Raw genomic sequence first — 20,922 nt, forward strand, 5'->3', positions numbered from 1 at the left:
ATGCCAACTCTGATCTTCTGCTATAGTTTGGGATCTTTGTAATATTCATGCCGAGGGACGACAAGTACGCCTACACGTAGATTGCAAATAGAGAGTTTAATATGATATTGAATGTCTCTATGGCGGGTCTGTAGGCTACTCGATGCTACATTTTCCCATCAACCAGAACAGGCCTACACCGTCGCCGGCCGATTTAGATTAATGAAGGAAGAGAGACTTTCTGAACATATTCTGAGAAGTTCATTGTGTCACCATACGCCACCATGGGAAATTATGTTAAAAAAAAAACACACACCAAAACTCAGATTTCAGGAAGGTTAGAGGACTAGTTTTACCTTCAAATTACATATTCATCTCGTCTCCTGACTTTTATTTTGAAAAGCACACAAGAAATCAACCGGAAATTAGCTTCCTAGCTGAGTGTGATACCTTGCTCTTTCTCTCTGGGGATTGTAGCTAGGCTAGCTAGCAAGCGGATAGTGTACATTTATTTAATTGAACAAAGTGGCCGGGTAAATAGCTACATTCGAATATTTGGACCTTCATAAAATGGAGGTAATGATCCACGTTTTGTATAATAAATAGTATATTGGTTGCCAGCTACGCTAGCAGTTTGTGACCCCTAGTTTTTGACTAGCTATGGAACTTAGAGCTAGTCTAGTTTTATATACAGTGATTTTCTTATATTGCCATTGCTTTTGCGTATTAAATGATCGATCTGCCTCCGTGCTCGTACTGTAGTTTACTAACTAGCCCAAAAAATCCCGCTCGGTCACAGTCTTGACATCGTAACCACGGTGAAACGACTTGGTTCTGTCAACTTAGCATCTACCTTGTCTCCCCTACACAGGCCCCTTCAGACAGCGGTTCCCACGTCCATGTTGGTTCGGTCGTCCAGGTATGTTTCCCTAGTGTCCGGACAGCAGTTTTGGACAGTCTGAACCAGCAGCGACTAGAAGGGAGGCTATGTGATCTGTCTATCCAAGTACAGCGGCAGGTGTTCAGGGCCCACCGGTGCGTGCTTGCTGCCTCTTCGCCCTACTTTCACGACCAGGTTTGTTCTTTTGTTTTAAACGTTTGAGACAATAGGTGACTGTGGATGGTTTCCCCTCACCAATTGTCATTTATGAACCTGACTAGTGGCAAAAAGGGAATTTACTAAACATGTAAATATATATAAATTATACAATGCACAGATGTTGCATGGGCCAACAAGAAGCATCAAGTTAGTACTGATAAGATGTAAATTCTGGAGAAGGCAGGCCGGAAGGAGTCACGACAATTATAAAGAGGGTTGACTCGGTTTTATTAGCTCGACGTCGGATCATGCCACCAATCCACAACAGAGTGGCTAGCATGAGTGAGAACTCAGTCTCTCAGTTGTGCTTAAATACATGAGTTGGACATTACATATATAGAATGACACAGAATTGCTTCCTTAACGGGTCTTCAGTGGTCAGTACACTGATACACTAGAACGTTCAACAGGTGAAGTGGTCGTTAATCACATAAGCCTTAGTTGTACATGATTTTCCTCACTGTCTCCCCACTGTCTGGACTGCATGCTATATTCTGCTCAGAGGGGGCCTCGCTGTATGACCTCTTGACCTTACAGAGACACACGCTGTACATGTATCCAGAAACTCTGCCTTACAAGTACATATTACCAGGTGGTGGACATGCAATAAATTATCACATGAAATCCAGCAAGTTTCAAGCTTATTACAGACCAGTTATCAACATCCAGGGGAATTAAATATAGGTTGGGTGAAAAGGCCAGTTGGTCACCTTCATGTTCACGTCATCAGGTGCTCCTCAAGAACGTGACGACCGTGTCGCTGCCCTCCGTCATGGACCCGGTGGCGTTCGAGAGTGTCCTGAGCTCCGCCTACACGGGCCAGCTCAGCATCCTGCGCGACGACATTGTCAACTATGTGACGGTGGCCAGCTTCCTGCAGATGTGGCACATCGTGGACAAATGCACGGAGATCCTGAAGAGGCCTCGAGCCTCGGCAGAGCCCGGCCAGGGAGACTCCGCCCCCGGCGCCTCGTACCCCGCCGCCTCCTCCAGGCAACAGTCTCCCAGCAGCACGGACTGCCTGTACGTGGAGAGGGAGGGGAGCAGGAAGGACAGGCGCACGGACGCCCTGCCCCCCTTAGCAACCTGGAGGAGGCCCCAGCAGTTCCCCAGGTGCAGCCGTCCCAGGACGTCCGCTCACCCCGCGGACTCCCAGCTCGTGGGGCCGGGAGGGGAGAGCGACTACTCCAGCTGTGACGAGGTGTGGATGACCAGCAGCAAGGCCTTCAGTCACGACGGGAGAGGAGGGAGGCAGGACTACGGCCACCCCCCCACCAGGCCCCAGGGGGAGCTGCCAGGGGAGGGCCTCAGGCTGAGAGCCAGGCCCCGACAGAGAGACCCCCCGCCCGGCTCAGACAGGCTGCACGGCAGGGAGCGAGGGAGGGGGGAGGAGGGTGGCATTTTTGAAGGCGAGTCCCAGGAGAAGAAGAGGAATGAAAGGTGGATCGAAGCGGATGAAGGAATCGGAGAAGTTGAGGCGGAGAAAAGCGTGTGGTCACACCGGACAGGACACTCTGGTGAGCCCTGTTTGTGTTACGAGTAATGAGCGAATTACTCTTAATAGTTTGTTTCTTATTAAGTATACGTTTTTCTCTCTATCCAGATGACTTCAGCATGACTGTACCCCAAAGCGGAGAAGGACTGGCGGAGGCTAAAGTGAATCCAGACGTGTCGCTGAAGAAGGAGGAGCGTGAGCAGCCCCGTGGAGGGGGAGCCCCCGCGGGGCCCCTGGGCCCTCTCTCCCCCAGCTCCACACCCTCACATCGGGTACCGTGGCAGGCCGGCTCCTGGTCCCAGCAGGGAGCCAAGCCACAGGACAGGCCAGAGGTGGATGAAGACGAGGAGGAAGAGGAAGAGGAGGTCGACTTTGGACGGTTTGCTGACGGTGCGTTTGGCGGGGACACCTATGATGAGATAGAAGATGGTACAGGCCAGGTTTCCCAGAGGCCTCTGCTGCCTGCCTCTCCTGACGACAGCGAGTTTAACCTGGGGGGGCCGGAGATGGACTGGCCCTCCTCAAACATGGGTCAGCCTGGCGCCTCCAACCCCCCCTCCAACCACCACCTCTCCTCATCCTCTGCCATGTTCCCTCCCTCTCTGTCTCCCCCAACCCCCCACGCTGGCGCCCCTTACCGTGGCAAAGTGCATTTCTGCCACTGCGGGAAAGCGTACACCCTGAAGAGCATGCGGGATCGCCACGTCAAGATGCAGCACCTCAACCTGCGGCCGTTCGGCTGCCTGGTCTGCGCCAAGACCTTCAAGATGAAGCACCACCTGACCAAGCACCTGAAGACCCACGGAGGCCTCCGCCCCTACGAGTGCCGGCTGTGCGGGAAGAAGGTGATCTGGAGGGACAGCTTCCTGCGGCACCAGGCGCGCTGTGAGAGGCTCACAGCCAGCTACAGTGACATCACCTCTGCTTGTAGCAACACCGGCACCTCCGCCGAGATGGACTACGGCTTTGAGGAAGGGCAGGGGTTCCTCGCGGAGGGGGGGCAGGTGAAGGTGGAGGAGACTGACTTCCAGGGGGAGGTGGAGGCCGGGGTGAGTGGGTTGCTGGGTGGAGAAGTTGCAGGTGTGGATGCCCTGGACCAGGACTCTGGGTAATGAGGACTGAGAGCATGTTTAACAGGTCAGTGGATTAACTGATGGAGATGGATTGACTCACTTGATCTCAACATCCACTCCACAAGGGAGGATACAGCTGGTTGAATTTGAAGGATTTAGGGATGCAGGAAATACCATTCATACATAATAAACATTTAAAATCAATATACCCCTTTTTTATGGAACTTTGAATGTCCTACCTGAAACCTTTAACCAAGAGAAAAGACCTACAATACATTTTAATTGGATCATATATTTTTGTTGCCTTAGATTTGTACATAAATTATGTTCCAGTTCAAATTGAAATTATGGATTTCAGAGTATATACATTTATGTGACCTTGTCCAGGAGGAACAATCATGTTCTGAACTAGATCCTGAATCTTGTAGTTTGATGTTTGTGAAGTTACTGGAAACCCAGATGAGAAGAGCAGTCTGTAAATGTATTTAAATCACCAAAAAGACAGTTGCACATTATACATTTGTCTACATTTGTCTATTTATTTTCATGATTAACTGCTAAAACTAAAACAATAGCTCTCTAGGGATAAAATAATGAATTAGTAGATGTTGTAGGTGCAACAAGAGCTCACAAATGTCCATTATTAGTGGGCCAGTGAAAATAATTTGAGATCATAAGCAGAGTGGTCTGATATTTCATTGGGGCCTGGCTAGACAATCTGAAGTTGGTTTCTCTTTTAAGGTAGGGGAAAAGTCTTAGTTCTGCTTGTTGTTTTGACAAGAGAAGCTATTAAAGAAATGTCATCGACGAAATCTAATCTGAACTGACCAGTTCCACAACATGCCTTGGTGTACCCTACCATGTACGCAACACTTTAGCGGTCAAAGTTAAATTTGTACTTTATTTCTGAGAAAACATGGGCAATTGACATATCTTTATTTCCAGTTAGGATGAAGAGTACAAAATGTGGCTACACAGTTTACACAAACACAGCAGTCTACATGGTTCTCTCGTTTCTTTTTTAAACATTTAGCACCAGTTGTACGCTACGTCAGCACCCTCAGGTGAATTTAATGTTTTTTTTTTGTTTCTTTTTTTTTATGTCGTTTTTATTAAGTTTCATTAGACACACTCTACCTGCGTGAGAGGTAGTATCATTAATGAGGCACACGATCTAATGGAAACTTTTCTGAATTACACCGTCCACTTTCACTATTAAATTCCTTACACATGACTTTGACCCCTCAACAACATCGTCTGACCATCTTCATAATTCTATTCAATAAGCCTCTCAACCATATCAATCTCTAAAAGTAATAAAAAAACACGAGAAGATAAGAGTTAGCAAAGCTACTTCAGTATTCATTACCTTTTTATCAGGAGGCGCTGGAATGCTGTTTGTTCTAAGAATCTGATAGGCTTGCATGACATAACTGTACAATCATGACTCAACAAAGACAAATGGACAAAGACAACATTTCTATTAAAGTTATGAAAGTATTACAGTGCATTAGAATCCATATTTTTTGTGTTTGTTTCACATGACATTTTCAAATGCACAAGCCAGAACCTCATGACAACACGCTTTTCACATAACTATTTCGACATGACAAAAACAATGACCACAAACTATTTTCAGCTCTAAATTTCACCAATGCTGACATACAGAGTGAAACCCTGGAGGTGGGAATTAAAAAGCATGACTAAAGAGCACAAATCTGACAACAGTCAACAAACAAATCAAGACACGTCATGGACATCCCCTTGACAGCAGATACAAGCACTGTCAGAATAAAAGTTTGAGCAGTTACATTAAATCATTTTAGCGTGTCTGAAAATAAAGACACCGGGAGAGCCATGGAGACAAACATCTGTAAATCTGGTCCTTCAAAATTAGGATTACAAGGCTGAACTCAACGTTCTCCCCGAATGACCCCAGCAGGCTTTGAGTGCCAAGATTGTGTCACTTTCTAGAAACAAAGGAGGCGAGTATTAGCTTGTTAGGGTTGTTTGGGGTTGAGACCGAATGGAGATGTGTGTTCTCTGCCTCTGTAGCTGTCTGTGTGGGGTCCGTGTCGCTGTCTTTGTTGCGGAGATCAGAATATGGTACTCCAGCGCTTAGGGGGTGAGCGGGCCTTGGTTTCACCCTGTAAACCGCATCGATTTACTGTTTACTTATAACAACTCAAACACAATAACAATGCAGAAATGCAAAATATATCGCTCCTGTATGTTTAATAGATTATTTAAAATTGTTTTCAAAATTATATATACTACATAAATAATACATGCTGTATAGAAAATATTATATTAAAGACGTGTGCAAAAATAACATTGGATATATAGGCTATATAATTCAAGTTAAACGGTCAGACATTTTGAGTTAACCCAAACGAGAGGTGAACATAATAAACAGTTAATCGGTAGCGCTTCTGACAACTAGAGTAAAACATCTTTTGAAATGAGGCCAAGAGAACAACTCACCAAGTTGAAGATTCGGGACAGCGTGTTTTGGTCTCTGCGACGCCTGAGCGGTGATCTCGCACCCTCCGGTCGCGGAGACGAGGCCTAAAACAAGACTGTTTTTAAGAACACGGGACCGACAGCAGCTGCACATACAATCGCCACAGTCGTGACATGGAGTGCGGCATAAAAAAGGACACAACTATTTCAAACGATTCAAAAGACATACAGGAACATAATATCACGTTGCGTGCCTTGTTTTTGATACCACACATTATGCACACACTGTGACCTTTAGGGTAAAGACAGTGGGACACAAAACAACATAGGAAATTCAGACATCTAACACACAACATCGCTCCAGACGGCACACTCTGGCAACAGGAGATGGAAGGATTAAATATGACAGGAAACATTTAGTTAGTGAGACGACATTTACTGTTTAAAAAAAAAAGATTTCAAGTGGTGGAAGAAGGTAGAGAGAGTGTTGAAATGCAAGGTCCCTGAGATAGCATCTTTACCGGTGTCGGTTCAGAAATGGTCGGGCAATTTCAAAGTCATCAAGATAGTCATCCAGAAGCAGTGACTCAGTCTGAATTGAAGCAGAAGTCATATTGACATGTATGATACACCCTTAACCACCAAAATGTCAAATTGAATATGTTTAATTTAAAAATTACTACTTTGAAAGGAAAACAACATTTGGTGTGTATGGGTGTGAGAAATGTATATAACATGTAGCCACATGGCACGAGAATAAACTAAAAACATACTTTTTTTCTCAATGCAATGAGCATTTTTTACCCAAATATTTAGATTACAAAATTCTGTAAATTAAGTAATATGTTCACCTCTATGTCTACAATCAAAGCTACTGTGATCTATTTTCTCCCCAATATAATCAACTGAGTATTTCTCTTTGAGCAGACCGCAAGTTCACTCATGTATGAATGTAACAAGGAAGAGGAAGTAGAATTGTGAGAGCGGCAGGTTAGGATTAAGAGAAGAACAACAGCCACAACAACAGACCCAGATGGGCTTGAGACACTCAGAGGAAGTCAGAGAGCTGTGGAGGCAGGTTGTTTAAGCATGTTCTAAGATGGGGTTTGAAGGACCTACCAAGCCCAAGATCTCCCTCCACTGCACATGGAAGAGAAACAGAGAGGATCAGCCACGAGGCCAGCTGGACTAGGCTGCCCCTGCTACAAGGCTGCAATGATACTGTCACAGAACCCTCCCAAACTGAGATGACAGAATGGGCGTGAGGATAAACAATATAGTATGTTTATCATGAGATTAGTTGTAGGAAGTTGCCACTGTATTTTACGGTGTGATTTAACTCAGGGTATTTATAAATCATAAATCGTAAGGATATTAATCCTTACACATAATACATAATAAAAGTGCTCGATAATGACAACAATGAGACTTACCCTGGACTTGGGTTGCGGAGTGGACACCTGGGGGGCACAGCAGAAACACAGGGATCAACTCACGACAGGTTCAGATGCAGGAATGTACTGGTGTGAAGACTAAGTACTTGGTAAGGCTAAATAAAGTTCCAAAGGACATTATAGTTCCTCTTTGTTCCTTGACTCAGTAGGTTTGACCTATGAGTTTCCAGCACTGTTTAAAATAATGCACCCCAACCCAAACTAGTGAACTGAAGTTTTTTGAGGGCGGTAATAGACTGCATAGTAAAGCTTGATGGTAGAAGTAATACAATATATTTACCTCAGTAAAGTAAATTTGAGTTTTCAAAACTCAAACACAAAAAACGATACTAGCCACTGGGAAAAGTAAAGGTAATCTACCATATTACCCTTAATTCTTAAACAACGTTTCTTGTACGATCTCTGATAATACTCACAAAGCTCCTCAAGAACTGCATTACAGCGTTGTCAGCGCCATGGCGACGGGTGGAGGCAGCCGGCCGTGGGGGGGCGGTGGACAGGTGACCCCGGAACGACCCCTGCAGAGACAAATCACAAACTTGTTTACAAGTAAACGGGTTGAACTTGTGTGATTGGATGCTCAGGCTCATGGATACAAAGTGATCAGATTTGTCTGTTAAATAATTTATCGTCAATGCATTAAAATCTGACTTTATGAAACTCTAATACCAGTGGCCTGCTGGCAATTTAAAGAAGGTTAGTTGACTTGGAACGTGGCAAAAATTGGAAAGTTAAAATTGGAAAAACACTGAAATGCATGAACTTAACAACACTTCAGAATGTTACTTAATTGCATCAACCCTTAGCATGTAAAAAGACCGCAAAGATCTTTTCAGAGTTTGACATAAATTCTAAAGTTGATATTGTATTTCCTTATAACAATTCAGAGTTTCATTTCTCGTAAGGGAATTTCTATTGCGACTTTGTGTTCCGGCTGTTAGTCGAGAAAATAGCATGTCCTAAAAACTACATTTGAAAAGAAAGTTTTGGGAGACAGCCCATGTCAGTAAGGGTTTGGACCACTTGCATCATATACCCAAACTACGAGCAACAAAATAACTGAGTAAGGAAGTGTAGCAGCCAAGAAGTTTTCACACATAATTAAAACAAATAAAACAGCCTAATTCCTAAGTTGCTTCGAATACCATCATCCACCCGACCTGACCACCATGAACCAGAGCAAGTACACATCACACGCCATCAACCAACACCAGGATCTGCAGAAGGAAACCTGTGGATCCTCCAACCCCCACCTTGCTCCTCGCTTTCTTTTTCTCTCCTCCAAAGAACGTGCCGATCTGATCCAGGAGGCCTGGGCTCTTCTTCTTCCGGCTCTGCCCTGAGGTGCTTGCTGTGGCCATGCCGTACAGTGTTCAGCCTGGGTGGGGATGCCCGTTCCTGTTCGCTCCTGTTCCTGCCGTCTCCGAAACGCACTCCGCTAAACGAGTCCTCTACCACACAGTTCAAACCCAGCTCTGCCGGCTCTGTGCCCTGCTCCTCCTGGGTAATGAGTGCCGCCCAGCTGATGCGAGGGGGGGGCCGGGTCCCCTGTTCCGGGGCACCGGGAGAGAGGGTTGGAGTCAGGTGGTAGGAGGGCGCTGGCGGCCGCAGGGAGGGCACCCAGGGCTCTGGCTCGCCTCCAGAAATTCTTACGACCTCCAGAGCCTGTGGAGTCAGTCACTGCCGTCCGTTGCGAGGGCCGGCCATTGTTCCCCTCCTCATCTGCCTCACCCCGCCAGCAGGACAACAAGGGTTGTCTAGAAGCCGGATTTGGGGGCCCAATGCAAAGCAGCCTTCCAGCACTTTGAAGGCATTGTTCAAATGGACCCGTGTGTCTTTTAGTCTTTTAATGATTATATTGGGATGTAAGTTCCACCTTACTGCATGGAGAGTTAGAAAGGACATGATGTGAAGGTGCTGAGGTTTGGAAAAGGATCTCCTGAAATAGAGGACAAGACAAAATGATGGTTCTGGAAACCATGTGTGTTGTTTCACATTTCTATGATACACTGTCTAACAAACAATCAAACAATACATTAACTATTAGTTAGTTCATCCTTTTCTATAAACCTCTAATGCATCTGCCATGAACCACAGTAACCCTCCGAACTCATTGATATATTCCATCGTGCAGCAGACCTGACAGTGTTGCTCTATCCATGGAGGCTTCGGTTGCAATAAAACAAAGCTGATTCTGTTTTAGAATGAGTTGTGTTACAAAACACACTATCATTAGCATAATGATATTCCAGAACAGACGCCTATTGTGTTTGATAGTTTGTTCTTCATGTTGAAACAGGGAAAGACCTAAAATTTTCAGGGTCCTGCAAGTATTCTCACATCTACTCAAGACTTGAGTAGATGTGTAAACTTTTATTTCAAAACAAAAACAAACGGAGAACTGAATGTTAACACTGTTCAATCAACCTGAAATATCTTGAAAATAATTCAAAAGTATCTAACCATAATTGTGAGAGTCTACAAGTCTAGAATCATTAGCACACACCAGGAATACAAATTTGTGTGAAAACCAAATCAGAGGTGACCAGTTGCTTCAAAACACCAATCCTAATCCTATTCTCTATCTTCTCTAATGTGACTATACTAACAAACAAACATAGCAGGAACTGTGGCATGCAACCACAGTCTGTTCAGACTGCCCCAGCTACGACCCACAGTCTGTTCAGACTGCCCCAGCTACGTGAGTTGGAACAGGCCCACAGAAGCTGTGAAACGTAACAGCCAAGAAACGTCATGTTTCATTTCACAGTTCTGCTAACTGGGTGGATGGCTTGTACACGCGTGCCTACTTACTACAGTATGTGTCCTGGACCGAGCATAGTCTCAACGCTTCTTTACCGCTCTGTAAATATAGATGGATGGAGGAGCCTTGAGAGGGAGACATGTTTGTCCACTCTGCCCAGTCTGTCACACACACAGACGTCCATCTGTTGTCCAGCAGGAAAGGGCCCCAGAGTGGCTCCCACTCACCTGACAGAGACAGAGAATGCAGGAAGTGGGTTGAGCGCAGTGCGTTTGCCCTTGTGTCAGAAGACTCCTTACTTTGTTCCTTCGGCAGGCGGAGAGAGAGAGGTTGGGGGAAGACAATGGTGTCCATGGAAGAAAAGCTGTGGGTCTCAAACTCATAAATGTATCCTTGAACCATGAGAGGAATGTTGGTCTAAACCAAGACACCCACTTCAAATGGCAGCTGAGGCTCACTGGGCTTTGTGTGCCTCACTAGCCCACCAGGCAGGCAGGGAGAAAGCTGGCCTCTGTTTCCTGTGGTTAGGGAGAACACAAGACGTTGTTTGGAAGGAATCACAACTCCCTGTTTGTCACAAAAAGTTCAACAATTGTGGTGTCAAGAAAAGAGACAGTTTCAACAGGATGGCTGAGAAAAGGCTTCAAGGAGCCCTGAAGTTCAGTTGGGTTTCTCATGTTAGAAATATAAATTCAGTTGGAAAAGACAGTTGTATAAATGGTGTTGTTTCCTGATGTAGGTGGCAGATTTAAGTTGAATATGACAGTTAGACAAATATCTTTTTTCAGCATTGCTTTGACATATAAAAGAGTAATTGCTGGACTCCTGCAATCCAGGGAAATTATCTTTAAGTCCTCCTGTACACACGGTTGAGTCCACACACTAAGCACACTGAGGATGTTGGATTTAGGTCCGTCAGAAAGACGTTGGGTATAAGATGTCTCGAGCATGTTATTTTTGGGTCATTTGATGTCTTGACCAGAATGTAACCAGATAAAGAGACATTATCTCCTTACTGAGAAGTAAAACCAAAAGTTGTTCATCAACCTTGAAAATCTGTTTTTCTAAAAAGCAAGGACTAAGCAAGTGGCAGTTACAATTCAAATACTTGACCATTTTATGAGGGGATTACTTGATGGAACAGGATTCGTCCACTTCTTGTGATGACTTATATCATAGTAGCCTAGCAACAAAGATATTATTGTGACAGAAAAACAAATGGCAGCATTATGCCCTGGCCCATTACACAGGCTGCTGTAAGGTATTGATGAAATAGCTGGCTTTCTACCACAGAGACGCTCATCTGGTGCCCAGCCAAAAGGATCAGTCTGAGGAGACTGTGAAGGGAATCACAGACTGTGATGTCTCACAGCAGAACCAGAAGAACCACAGACTGTGATGTCTCACAGCAGAACCAGAAGAACCACACACAGTGATGTCTCACAGCAGAACCAGAAGAACCACAGACTGTGATGTTTCACAGCAGAACCAGAAGAACCACAATCTGGAGAGAAGCACCTGGACACCATTTAAAGCTACAGCTTCAACTTAACCCTTGTGTTATCTTCGGGTCATTCTGACCCATCAGTCATTGTCACCCACCGTCGTATTGCGACAAATTTACCTCATACAAAAACAAAGTGAAGCATTTTCTTTTAACTGTCGGGTTGTCTCAGACCCCCCACATTGGAATGGTTAAAAGAAAATTATTTTTATTTGTTTTTGTATTGGGTAAAATTGGGTAAACACAACAATGGTTTGTTATGAACCTTTGGGTCATGTGACCCGAAGGCAGCACGAGGGTTAAAGTTTAACCCTCGTGCTGCCTTCGGCAAAGAAAGCAAAGAAAGTTGGGCCCAGGTCAGGCTGGGCGATGGGTCAATGATGTCATGATCTGGTGGTGGTCATGGACTCTCCAGAGTGCACGAGAAGGTCACGTAGGGTGAGATCAACAACTCACTCACCCTGTAGTTAACATGACATCATATTGCATTTGATGCTTCATTCATTTTGCAGATGCTTTCAGATGCGGCAAGCAAATGATGCATATAGAAAGTACAGTAGAATATCATCAGGGACACCGTGAAAGGAATTTATGGCTGCTCTGATCTGTATTATAAGATTATTTGTCATGTGTACAAAATGTTGTATAAAATGACACATTACTACATATGTTACACACTTGAAACGAGCACTGTACACAGTAGCAGCACTGAAATATCAAACTACACAAAGCAACTCATGCTGAAGCAACTGCATTGGAACATAAAATAATACATGATTTAATATTTTCCTTGTTCCTTACATTACCTATCAATTAGAGAAACGTTCCTGAGATGGGTTGTATTCGCATAATCGGCATATCCAATTCTGCTCTCTATCTTGGAAAATTATTTCTCGAGTGCCCTTGCCAATCAATACAATCCATCTAAATGAAGTCACAGATAAACTGCACTCATTTCATTCTGTGCCAGCTGATGTATCTATCTCTGCCCTAAGTGTCCTTCCTTGACAATTATCAGTGTCATAAATACTAAAATCTAATCAGATACGTATAGATTATATGCGGAAGGCTGGCGTTTTCATCTATGAATTTAACAACCATATTCCTTCAGGATACTGTAACAGTTCTCATCATGAGAACTGTAACTCTCAGATATGGTTTTGGCAGAGTTTAGAAGAAAATTCATCTTTAAGAACTGTTCCTCTTCCTTCTGGTCTCCCCCCCTCCCCCTCCCCCACCCCTCTGCCCTCCCCCCTCCCCCCCTCCCCTCCCCTCCACCACCCACCCCTCTACCCTCCCCCCCTCCCCCCCGCCCTGTCAAGCTGAAGCAGAGAAGAGGAGCAAAGACAGGTATCAGGCCTCTTGACTGCAGAGGGGGAAGGGTTGGTTGTCACCTCTTCTGATTAATGACCCTGTTGAAACACGTCCAGCCACACTAGAGGTCCATGTTTCTCCCAGCGTCCATACAGGCCCATCTCTTTGTCCTGCTGGGATATAGTGTCAGCGAGCCACTGCTGTTCACCAGATAGAGATAAAGATTTACTGTCATCAGAGGCCAGATTAAAGCGTACAAACGCAGACATTGATTTCTGAGAGAAAGAGAGAAAGAAAAAACACTTTTTGGGAGGAAACTAATTTCCGTCCTGGCGGAGATATGATCATCTTATTTGGGAGGTGGATAATATGGGGCCCTCTCCCAGAACGATCTTTGAAGGAAGTAAATTGTAAATATTGATTTCTGAAATTAACTGTCAATCTTGCTAGGGGTTTGGGATGTGTGCATGTGTGTGTGTAGGGGGGTGGTGCACTTGACAAAAAATTCAAAACTGCTGACAAATTAGGGTGTATGAGATTGTTGTTGTTGAACAGTCAAGAAGGCTTTCTACGCAAGCCGCTTAGTAACGGACGTTCAACTTCATCAGATAACAACTGATGGGAAAAAATGAAACGAACTGTGACTCCTTCACCGAAATCACCGTTGGCCTCCAGACAGGCCTTGTCAGACAGGAGCCAGGGTCCAACACAGGCTCCTCCCACAGGATTGGTGGGGGAAGAGAACAAGGTTTCCTGCCTCACCAGGGTCTAAGGGCCAGTTGTACGAGCGGAGGACATGGTCCGGGATCATCCTGCTGCAGCTTGGAAGCACCCAGGAACCCAACCCCCCCAGCTACAAACATGTTCTTCATCTCCTTGTAACAGTTTCTATTGCCGTCTCCTCCCCTTGAAGACGAACGCAGGCACGATTATTAAAACGCACTTTAAACCCTACAAATGATCCTCTCTCCATCGCAATCTGTGTTTTACGGTGAGAATGCCTCTGACTGTTTCTTCTGACGTGATTGAAAGTGAGCAGGAAGAGGAAGGAATCAGTCATGGGGATCCACAGTGTTAGTGCCCCATCAACGTCTCAGAGTGATGATGTGTCCCAGACCAAGGCACCGGAGCATTTTTCTTTTTTATGCAAGACGTTTAAATAGCTTTTTGACCTCATAAAGAATAATGCGGTGAAACGTAAACTAGCTGAAGTATCTGTCTAACCTACAGTCTGTGTGTATTTATTGTTTTCCCAGGAAGCAGGCATATGCTCATGCCAGTAAATAGTCATTTATTTATGACAGTTGCTGTACGCACACGATAGGGATTGTTAGTATAGGAAGTCAGAAAGCATAACTTTCCTCACTAGATGGCAGTACTCTCCTATGATGCAAATCAGTTGCAAATATCCCACACACTATACTGTGATGGACTCATTCACTCAAACTAATGTAAAGTCCATTTACCTTACCTAATCTATTTCAGATGTATTGTGCAATGTGTTGTCCACAAAGAGCAATTTTTGTTAAACGTATTACCCTTTTAAATTAATCAAGTTCAAAATATTCGAGATGTGACAGACTCTTGTCCCCCCTTGTGACAGAGATGGCCTTGGATTTGCATTTTGCTGTGAAACATTCAAAAAGCAAAACATAATTAAGAAAGAAAGATTTTGGGTACAGCTCAGTGGTAGAACATTTGACTGAAGTTTAAGGTCCAAGTCTTTTTTTACACTAGTACTTTTTTAGGTCATTACTGTAAGTGTTGGTGTCGCTTATTTTACATTTACTCAAAATGTTGAGCAGGTAGACAGACAGACAGACAGGCAGAGAGACAGACAGGCAGAGAGAGAGACAGGCAAGTAGGCAGACAGACTGGCAGACAGACAGGCAGAGAGACAGGCAGAGAGACAGGCAGACAGGCAGACAGACAGGCAGACAGGCAGACAGGCAGACAGACAGGCAGAGAGACAGACAGACAGGCAGAGAGACAGACAGATGCTGTCCTGGTTTTATCGGACTGCACTACCTTCTCGTAACGACAGATCAGGGATGTTCAGGGATGTTTACCAATGATTAGCTGAAATAGTTTTGGTTAATTAGTTCGAGCTACATTTAAGAGCAATGTTTATTGTTCCATTTGCACATTTTGGATGTGTGTGTGGGGGGACTAATCGTTATTAATTAGGGTCATTGTTGTTCTGACGGGAATAAAGTGTGTGTGTGTGTGTGTGTGAGCGTGTGTGAGTGTGTGTGTGCGTGCATGTGTGTTGAGTGTGTGAGTGTGTGCGTGTGTGTGCGTGTGTAAATGTGTGTGTAACGTGGGGGAGCCCTGTGGCCATAGTCACCAAGCTGTGACAAAGCTCCATTACCTTGTCTGATCAGAGCAGTCTGTGATCTATTAGCATTATCTAAAAGCGGCGCTGGGATAAAGAGGGGACACTCATAAACACAGAGGCTGATAAGGCCTTTAAGTGCTTCATTGGTTTTAGATTTCACCTCTACATGTAACCTCTCATGCTTCTGGGCCAGTTTGTAGGTTTGTAGGTTAATGCATTTTCAAGTACCCACCAGACACACTAAAACGACAAAGAAACCCTGGGAATTAATTACAGTTCAACAGTTTTATGATGTCTACATAATACGTTTTATAATATATACATAGCCAGTAGGAAAAAAATGTTTTAATTTGATTGAAATGAATTCTGTGATAATTAACGTACACAGACTTAATAATCCTCATGGTTTTAGATTTTTATTTTATTCATCTCTCTAAGTATGAAGGTCTGTTGAATCTTCAGATGAGGAACGACAGAGAAACAGCTCCATTCAGTGTTCTTAACCCTTGTGTTATCTTCGGGTCATTCTGACCCATCAGTCATTGTGACCCACCGTCGTATTGCGACAAATTTACCTCATACAAAAACAAAGTGAAGCATTTTCTTTTAACTGTCGCGCTGTCTCAGACCCCCCACATTGGAATGGTTAAAAGAAAATTATTTGTATTTGTTTTTGTATTGGGTAAAATTGGGTAAACACAACAATGGTTCGTTATGAACCTTTGGGTCATGTGACCCGAAGGCAGCACGAGGGTTAAGAGGGCTGCGTTTTGATCTCGAGAGAGGAGGCATTTATTTATATATTTTTCATTCCTCGTTCTTTAGGATAATCCCTGATAGAACCGAGGGTTGTCTTGAGTATCCTGGGAGAACTTGATCTCAGCTAAAAGCTGGTATGGGCATGACAAATGCTAATGATGATGTCGAAAGGAGGATACAGGGCTCTTTACTGTCATGACAAGTGATACATTTGGGGTCCAAATTATTTCATTTTTCGTAGGTGTGGACCCTCGTCCCCTGGTCACCAAATATGAGACAGAAGAGGGTTCAGATCGCACCAACACAGAAGAGGGTTCAGATGGCACCAACACAGAAGAGGGTTCAGATGGCACCAATACAGAAGAGGGTTCAGATGGCACCAATACAGAAGAGGGTTCAGATGGCACCAATACAGAAGAGGGTTCAGATCGCACCAATACAGAAGAGGGTTCAGATCGCACCAACACAGAAAAGGGTTCAGATGGCACCAATACATCTGCAGATGAAGCCTGCACAATTTGATTACAAAATACACAATACCTTTGCGACAGTGTACGTAACAGCCATTTACGAACAGCGTTAATTAAATGAAGGAAACAGCTGTGTGATGATTCATGAATTTGTTCTGATTTATAGTCTGTGTGTTTCAGCGGTGACCTCATCAGCAGTATTCAGCCACTCCGGTTCCTTTTCTAACTGACTGTTAACCCTCGTGCTGCCTTCGGGTCACATGACCCAAAGGTTCATAACGAACCATCGTTGTGTTTACCCAATTTTACCCAATACAAAAACAAATTAAAATAATTTTCTTTTAACCTTTGCAATGTGGGGGGTCGCAATACGACGGTGGGTCACAACGACTGATGGGTCAGAATGACCCGAAGATAACACAAGGGTTAAAAGACAGAAGAAAGATCACTATGGAATAACATGAGAGGCCATCAACTACATCCTGGAATTGATCACAATCTATAACGCTGAGTTCCATAGATGGAAACGTTTACTGTGTGTGTGTGTCAGGAAAGAGACATGAATACGTACAAGGATGATCTGTTTTGTCTGTCTGCAGTGAAGGGGCGGAGTTAAGGGCGGAGTTAGGGGCGGAGTCATTAAGCAGGTAGCAGCTCACCCACTCAGGCACTGACCCGTCAACTGACAAGGTGGTTGGGTCTTTGTGGCCCCTGTTGTGGAGGTGGTTGGGTCTTTGTGGCCCCTGTTGTGGAGGTGGTTGGGTCTTTGTGGCCCCTGTTGTGGAGGTGGTTGGGTCTTTGTGGCCCCTGTTGTGGAGGTGGTTGGGTCTTTGTGGCCCCTGTTGTGGAGGTGGTTGAGTCTTTGTGGCCCCTGTTGTGGAGGTGGTTGAGTCTTTGTGGCCCCTGTTGTGGAGGTGGTTGGGTCTTTGTGGCCCCTGTTGTGGAGGGGGTTGGGTCTTTGTGGCCCCTGTTGTGGAGGTGGTTGGGTCTTTGTGGCCCCTGTTGTGGAGGTGGTTGGGTCTTTGTGGCCCCTGTTGTGGAGGTGGTTGGGTCTTTGTGGCCCCTGTTGTGGAGGTGGTTGGGTCTTTGTGGCCCCTGTTGTGGAGGTGGTTGAGTCTTTGTGGCCCCTGTTGTGGAGGTGGTTGGGTCTTTGTGGCCCCTGTTGTGGAGGTGGTTGAGTCTTTGTGGCCCCTGTTGTGGAGGTGGTTGGGTCTTTGTGGCCCCTGTTGTGGAGGTGGTTGGGTCTTTGTGGCCCCTGTTGTGGAGGTGGTTGGGTCTTTGTGGCCCCTGTTGTGGAGGTGGTTGGGTCTTTGTGGCCCCTGTTGTGGAGGTGGTTGGGTCTTTGTGGCCCCTGTTGTGGAGGTGGTTGGGTCTTTGTGGCCCCTGTTGTGGAGGTGGTTGAGTCTTTGTGGCCCCTGTTGTGGAGGTGGTTGGGTCTTTGTGGCCCCTGTTGTGGAGGTGGTTGGGTCTTTGTGGCCCCTGTTGTGGAGGTGGTTGGGTCTTTGTGGCCCCTGTTGTGGAGGTGGTTGGGTCTTTGTGGCCCCTGTTGTGGAGGTGGTTGGGTCTTTGTGGCCCCTGTTGTGGAGGTGGTTGGGGGGCTAGCCCAAGAGGCCTCCTCATGGAAGCTTGTGGTGAACACCTCTGCCACAAAGCCGAGCAGCTGCACCGCCCAGATCTGATCAAGGGTTTCCACTTTCCTCCAGCCAGTGGAAACTCAACACAGCTGGTAAATATGGCTTACAGAGACATGGAGGTGTTTTAAACCTTAAATAAAGGTTTAAAACATAAAATTCTAGTAAATAGTAACAAAAAAAATAATAATTCATAGCGGTCCCTATCATCACTTGGGGCAGTTGCAGGAGTTTGAATTTTCAAAACTGATTGTGACGTAGTCTCTAACTGATGTCTTTAGCTATCATGGCTGAGAGACAATTAGAGTAACAGTTTGAGGTCAACATTTCAAGCTGATAAAGCAACTAATGAAAAGCACTCATGGAGATGATATTATGATTCACGACCAGCGACTGGTATCACCGTTCAGACACCAGAAACAGAAATAAAAACTACATTGATATGAGTTCTCAAAATGGATGAGTTTTTTTTACGTGAAAATGTCAGTAAGTAATCAAAACATATTTCCTAAAAGCAGTTTTGGCAGGAGGTTTCTGGGAGACAAGTTTTTGGCTGCCCGTTCGTGTCTCGTGTTGTTGTGAGAAACACAAGCGAACAGTGAGCAGGGTAGTTGTGAAATGACACAACAAGCCAACAAATTGCATCACTTCTGGATGAGCGACTGAAGACTATACCCTGCCATATGTCAGTTGGGTTGGGGGTTGAGGGATGAATAGGTCTCATTTCCATGCCCAGCACTCATCCCTCCACCCCCACCCCTCCTCTCTTCCTACAGAGTGTTCCCCTTGGCCAGTGAAGCGTCACAGAGGAACACGCTCACACACAACTATCCGCCAAAACATCAAGAGATACATTTTAATACACAGAGGGGCTTGGACGACTTGGGGCAGGCTATCTTTTTGTCTTCACACCAAAATGTTGCCTGGTGCAGTTTATAGTCTCACTCACAATCTCACTCAACCTTTTCGATCTTACTTTTGTGCTAGCAAAGTGTGGGTTTTTGAAACTGATCATGAAACTGATGGAATTCTGATGTAAATAAGGGGGTTCAGAGACTGTGAATGACTGTAATGATTCAGTAACTCCACACAGGCAAATACTCTCTTTCACTTTACATAAAGGTAGAGAGTGGTAGCTCTTATCTTGAAGCTGTAGACGTTTCGAGGTGACATCATGTAGTTTACCCTCTAATGTATCTGCACTGAAAGAAGCTGGCTTTGTCGTTTTTCCCAAAGTAATAAAATGAATCACAACTTTCAAAGCAGAGCCAAGACTGCTGAGGTGGTTCTGGACCAGGGCCGGTGTGAGAGGAGAGACGGTTTCTAACATGATTTGGCCAAATGATTTGGGTCATAATAGCCCCGTTCTTCAGGTGGAGATCTATGTTTTGAAACAAGCAGGTCAGAAGCATGAGAGGTGTTTCCAGCAAAATAGAGCAAAAAAGTTCAAATGCATGATTTTTATTCATGCGTTTTTTTTTCCAATTCAAACAATGGTTCATCAAGTAGTTTTTCTTTCCCCCTAAAAATTAAAGAATGCTTTAATAATATAATTCATTTTTTAATTCTAAATAAAGGAGAAAAAATAAACACTGACAGAAATGCACATAAAACAAGCTAGACACCATTCTTATGCTAAAGAAGGAGAAAGTGACATTCTCAAATATCGTCTTCGGATTGGAGAGTATTTTTCTTTCCCCCCTAGTTTTTTTCTCTGTCTGTGATTCATACACACAACATGCTGCACAAAAGCACCCTTGTTTGCTTAATGGGATAGCCTTAATGGAGACTTATATTTCCAGGATTATATCTGTATTCAGTTGCAAATGATTTGGGGGGTGTCTCAATACTCTGTCTCTGTCTATGAATAATAGTATCATTTGAATTAAGTGGACACCTGGTGCTATGGGGCGATCTCCAAGGCGCGCTGTCGACCCCGCATCGCTGCCAACTTCCCTTTTTCCCAGCCTGTCCTTATCCGTCCTACAGAGCATCTGATTTCATTCTCCCTTTGGAAAATGCCACACACTTGTAACTTTATTCTCCCTCTGCAAAAACCTGGTGCTGCCCTTAAAGGGAGAGGCAGAAAAAAACTACGTAAAGAAGGGTGGGAGGGAGGAAAGAAATTCTTATCAATCTCCTCTCAGATTTGGGCAAAGTCACTTGGAAGCGGGGTGTTGTGTTTCAGGGTAAACCTCCAATTAAATACTGTACAAAGATAAAATAACAGTAGCCCAGCCACTGCTCCATGAAGGTAATAAAGCCATCTTTTGTTAAGTTATTGTACATTAGCCACTGAGCCATGCAAGGGAGGGGTCGATTCAGAGGGGGCTGTGTTTGTATGCATTCTGCTGCGTCTCCCTCCACACATAATCAGGCCTGGATTTCGTTGTACAAATGTACACCAGGATGTAAGTTCAGAGTCTTCCTACTAAAAAAAGAAGTTTTTCAAGTAAGTGTCTGCTTTCATGAGCACAATGATTGAAACTCACAAACAAAGCTTTGTTTCTAGACACAGATGTACAGCATGCAGTAGCTTAGTCCTCGACACTCAAGAAGCAGTCATAGATTTCTGTTTG

The 20,922-nt window shown here is 44.7% G+C and overlaps 3 protein-coding genes across 4 annotated transcripts; 1 reads left to right on the forward strand and 2 right to left on the reverse strand.

Moving 5' to 3' along the window:
• Positions 1-402: 402 nt before the first annotated feature.
• zbtb22a (zinc finger and BTB domain containing 22a) lies at positions 403-5,501 on the forward strand. The gene is made up of 4 exons (XM_062487245.1): positions 403-555; positions 851-1,054; positions 1,809-2,595; positions 2,682-5,501. The coding sequence occupies exons 1-4, from the start codon at positions 550-552 to the stop codon at positions 3,683-3,685; spliced, it is 2,001 nt and encodes a 666-aa protein (XP_062343229.1). The 5' UTR covers positions 403-549; the 3' UTR covers positions 3,686-5,501.
• mbpa (myelin basic protein a) lies at positions 4,528-9,075 on the reverse strand. Of its 2 annotated transcripts, XM_062487254.1 has the most exons (6): positions 8,817-9,075; positions 7,980-8,081; positions 7,543-7,569; positions 7,229-7,249; positions 6,131-6,214; positions 4,528-5,793 (listed from the first exon to the last, which is right to left on the reverse strand). In XM_062487254.1, exons 1-6 carry the CDS (start codon positions 8,922-8,924, stop codon positions 5,743-5,745), a joined length of 393 nt encoding a protein of 130 aa, XP_062343238.1. In that variant the 5' UTR covers positions 8,925-9,075; the 3' UTR covers positions 4,528-5,742. The 2 variants fall into 2 exon arrangements, with proteins under 2 accessions (XP_062343238.1, XP_062343239.1); XM_062487255.1 differs by lacking the exon at positions 7,229-7,249.
• Positions 9,076-17,390: 8,315 nt separating this feature from the next.
• Positions 17,391-18,332, reverse strand: LOC134006990 (proline-rich proteoglycan 2-like). The gene has a single exon (XM_062446103.1). It carries the CDS (start codon positions 18,330-18,332, stop codon positions 17,391-17,393), a length of 942 nt encoding a protein of 313 aa, XP_062302087.1.
• Between the last annotated feature and the right edge of the window lie 2,590 nt (positions 18,333-20,922).

The sequence above is a fragment of the Osmerus eperlanus genome, chromosome 20, assembly GCF_963692335.1.
Source record: "Osmerus eperlanus chromosome 20, fOsmEpe2.1, whole genome shotgun sequence".
Lineage (NCBI taxonomy): Eukaryota > Metazoa > Chordata > Actinopteri > Osmeriformes > Osmeridae > Osmerus > Osmerus eperlanus.

Bases quoted from the DNA above. Each gene is read 5' to 3' on its own strand.
- LOC134006990 (XM_062446103.1), bottom strand. From the start codon at position 18,332: ATGAGGAGGCCTCTTGGGCTAGCCCCCCAACCACCTCCACAACAGGGG.
- zbtb22a (XM_062487245.1), top strand. The intron at 1,055-1,808 runs GTTTGTTCTTTT...TCACGTCATCAG, and splicing joins CGCCCTACTTTCACGACCAG to GTGCTCCTCAAGAACGTGAC. The intron at 2,596-2,681 runs GTGAGCCCTGTT...CTCTCTATCCAG, and splicing joins ACACCGGACAGGACACTCTG to ATGACTTCAGCATGACTGTA.
- mbpa (XM_062487254.1), bottom strand. From the start codon at position 8,924: ATGGCCACAGCAAGCACCTCAGGGCAGAGCCGGAAGAAGAAGAGCCCA. The intron at 7,570-7,979 runs GTGAGTATTATC...TGTGCCCCCCAG, and splicing joins TGCAGTTCTTGAGGAGCTTT to GTGTCCACTCCGCAACCCAA. The intron at 7,250-7,542 runs GTAAGTCTCATT...TTCCATGTGCAG, and splicing joins CTCCGCAACCCAAGTCCAGG to TGGAGGGAGATCTTGGGCTT.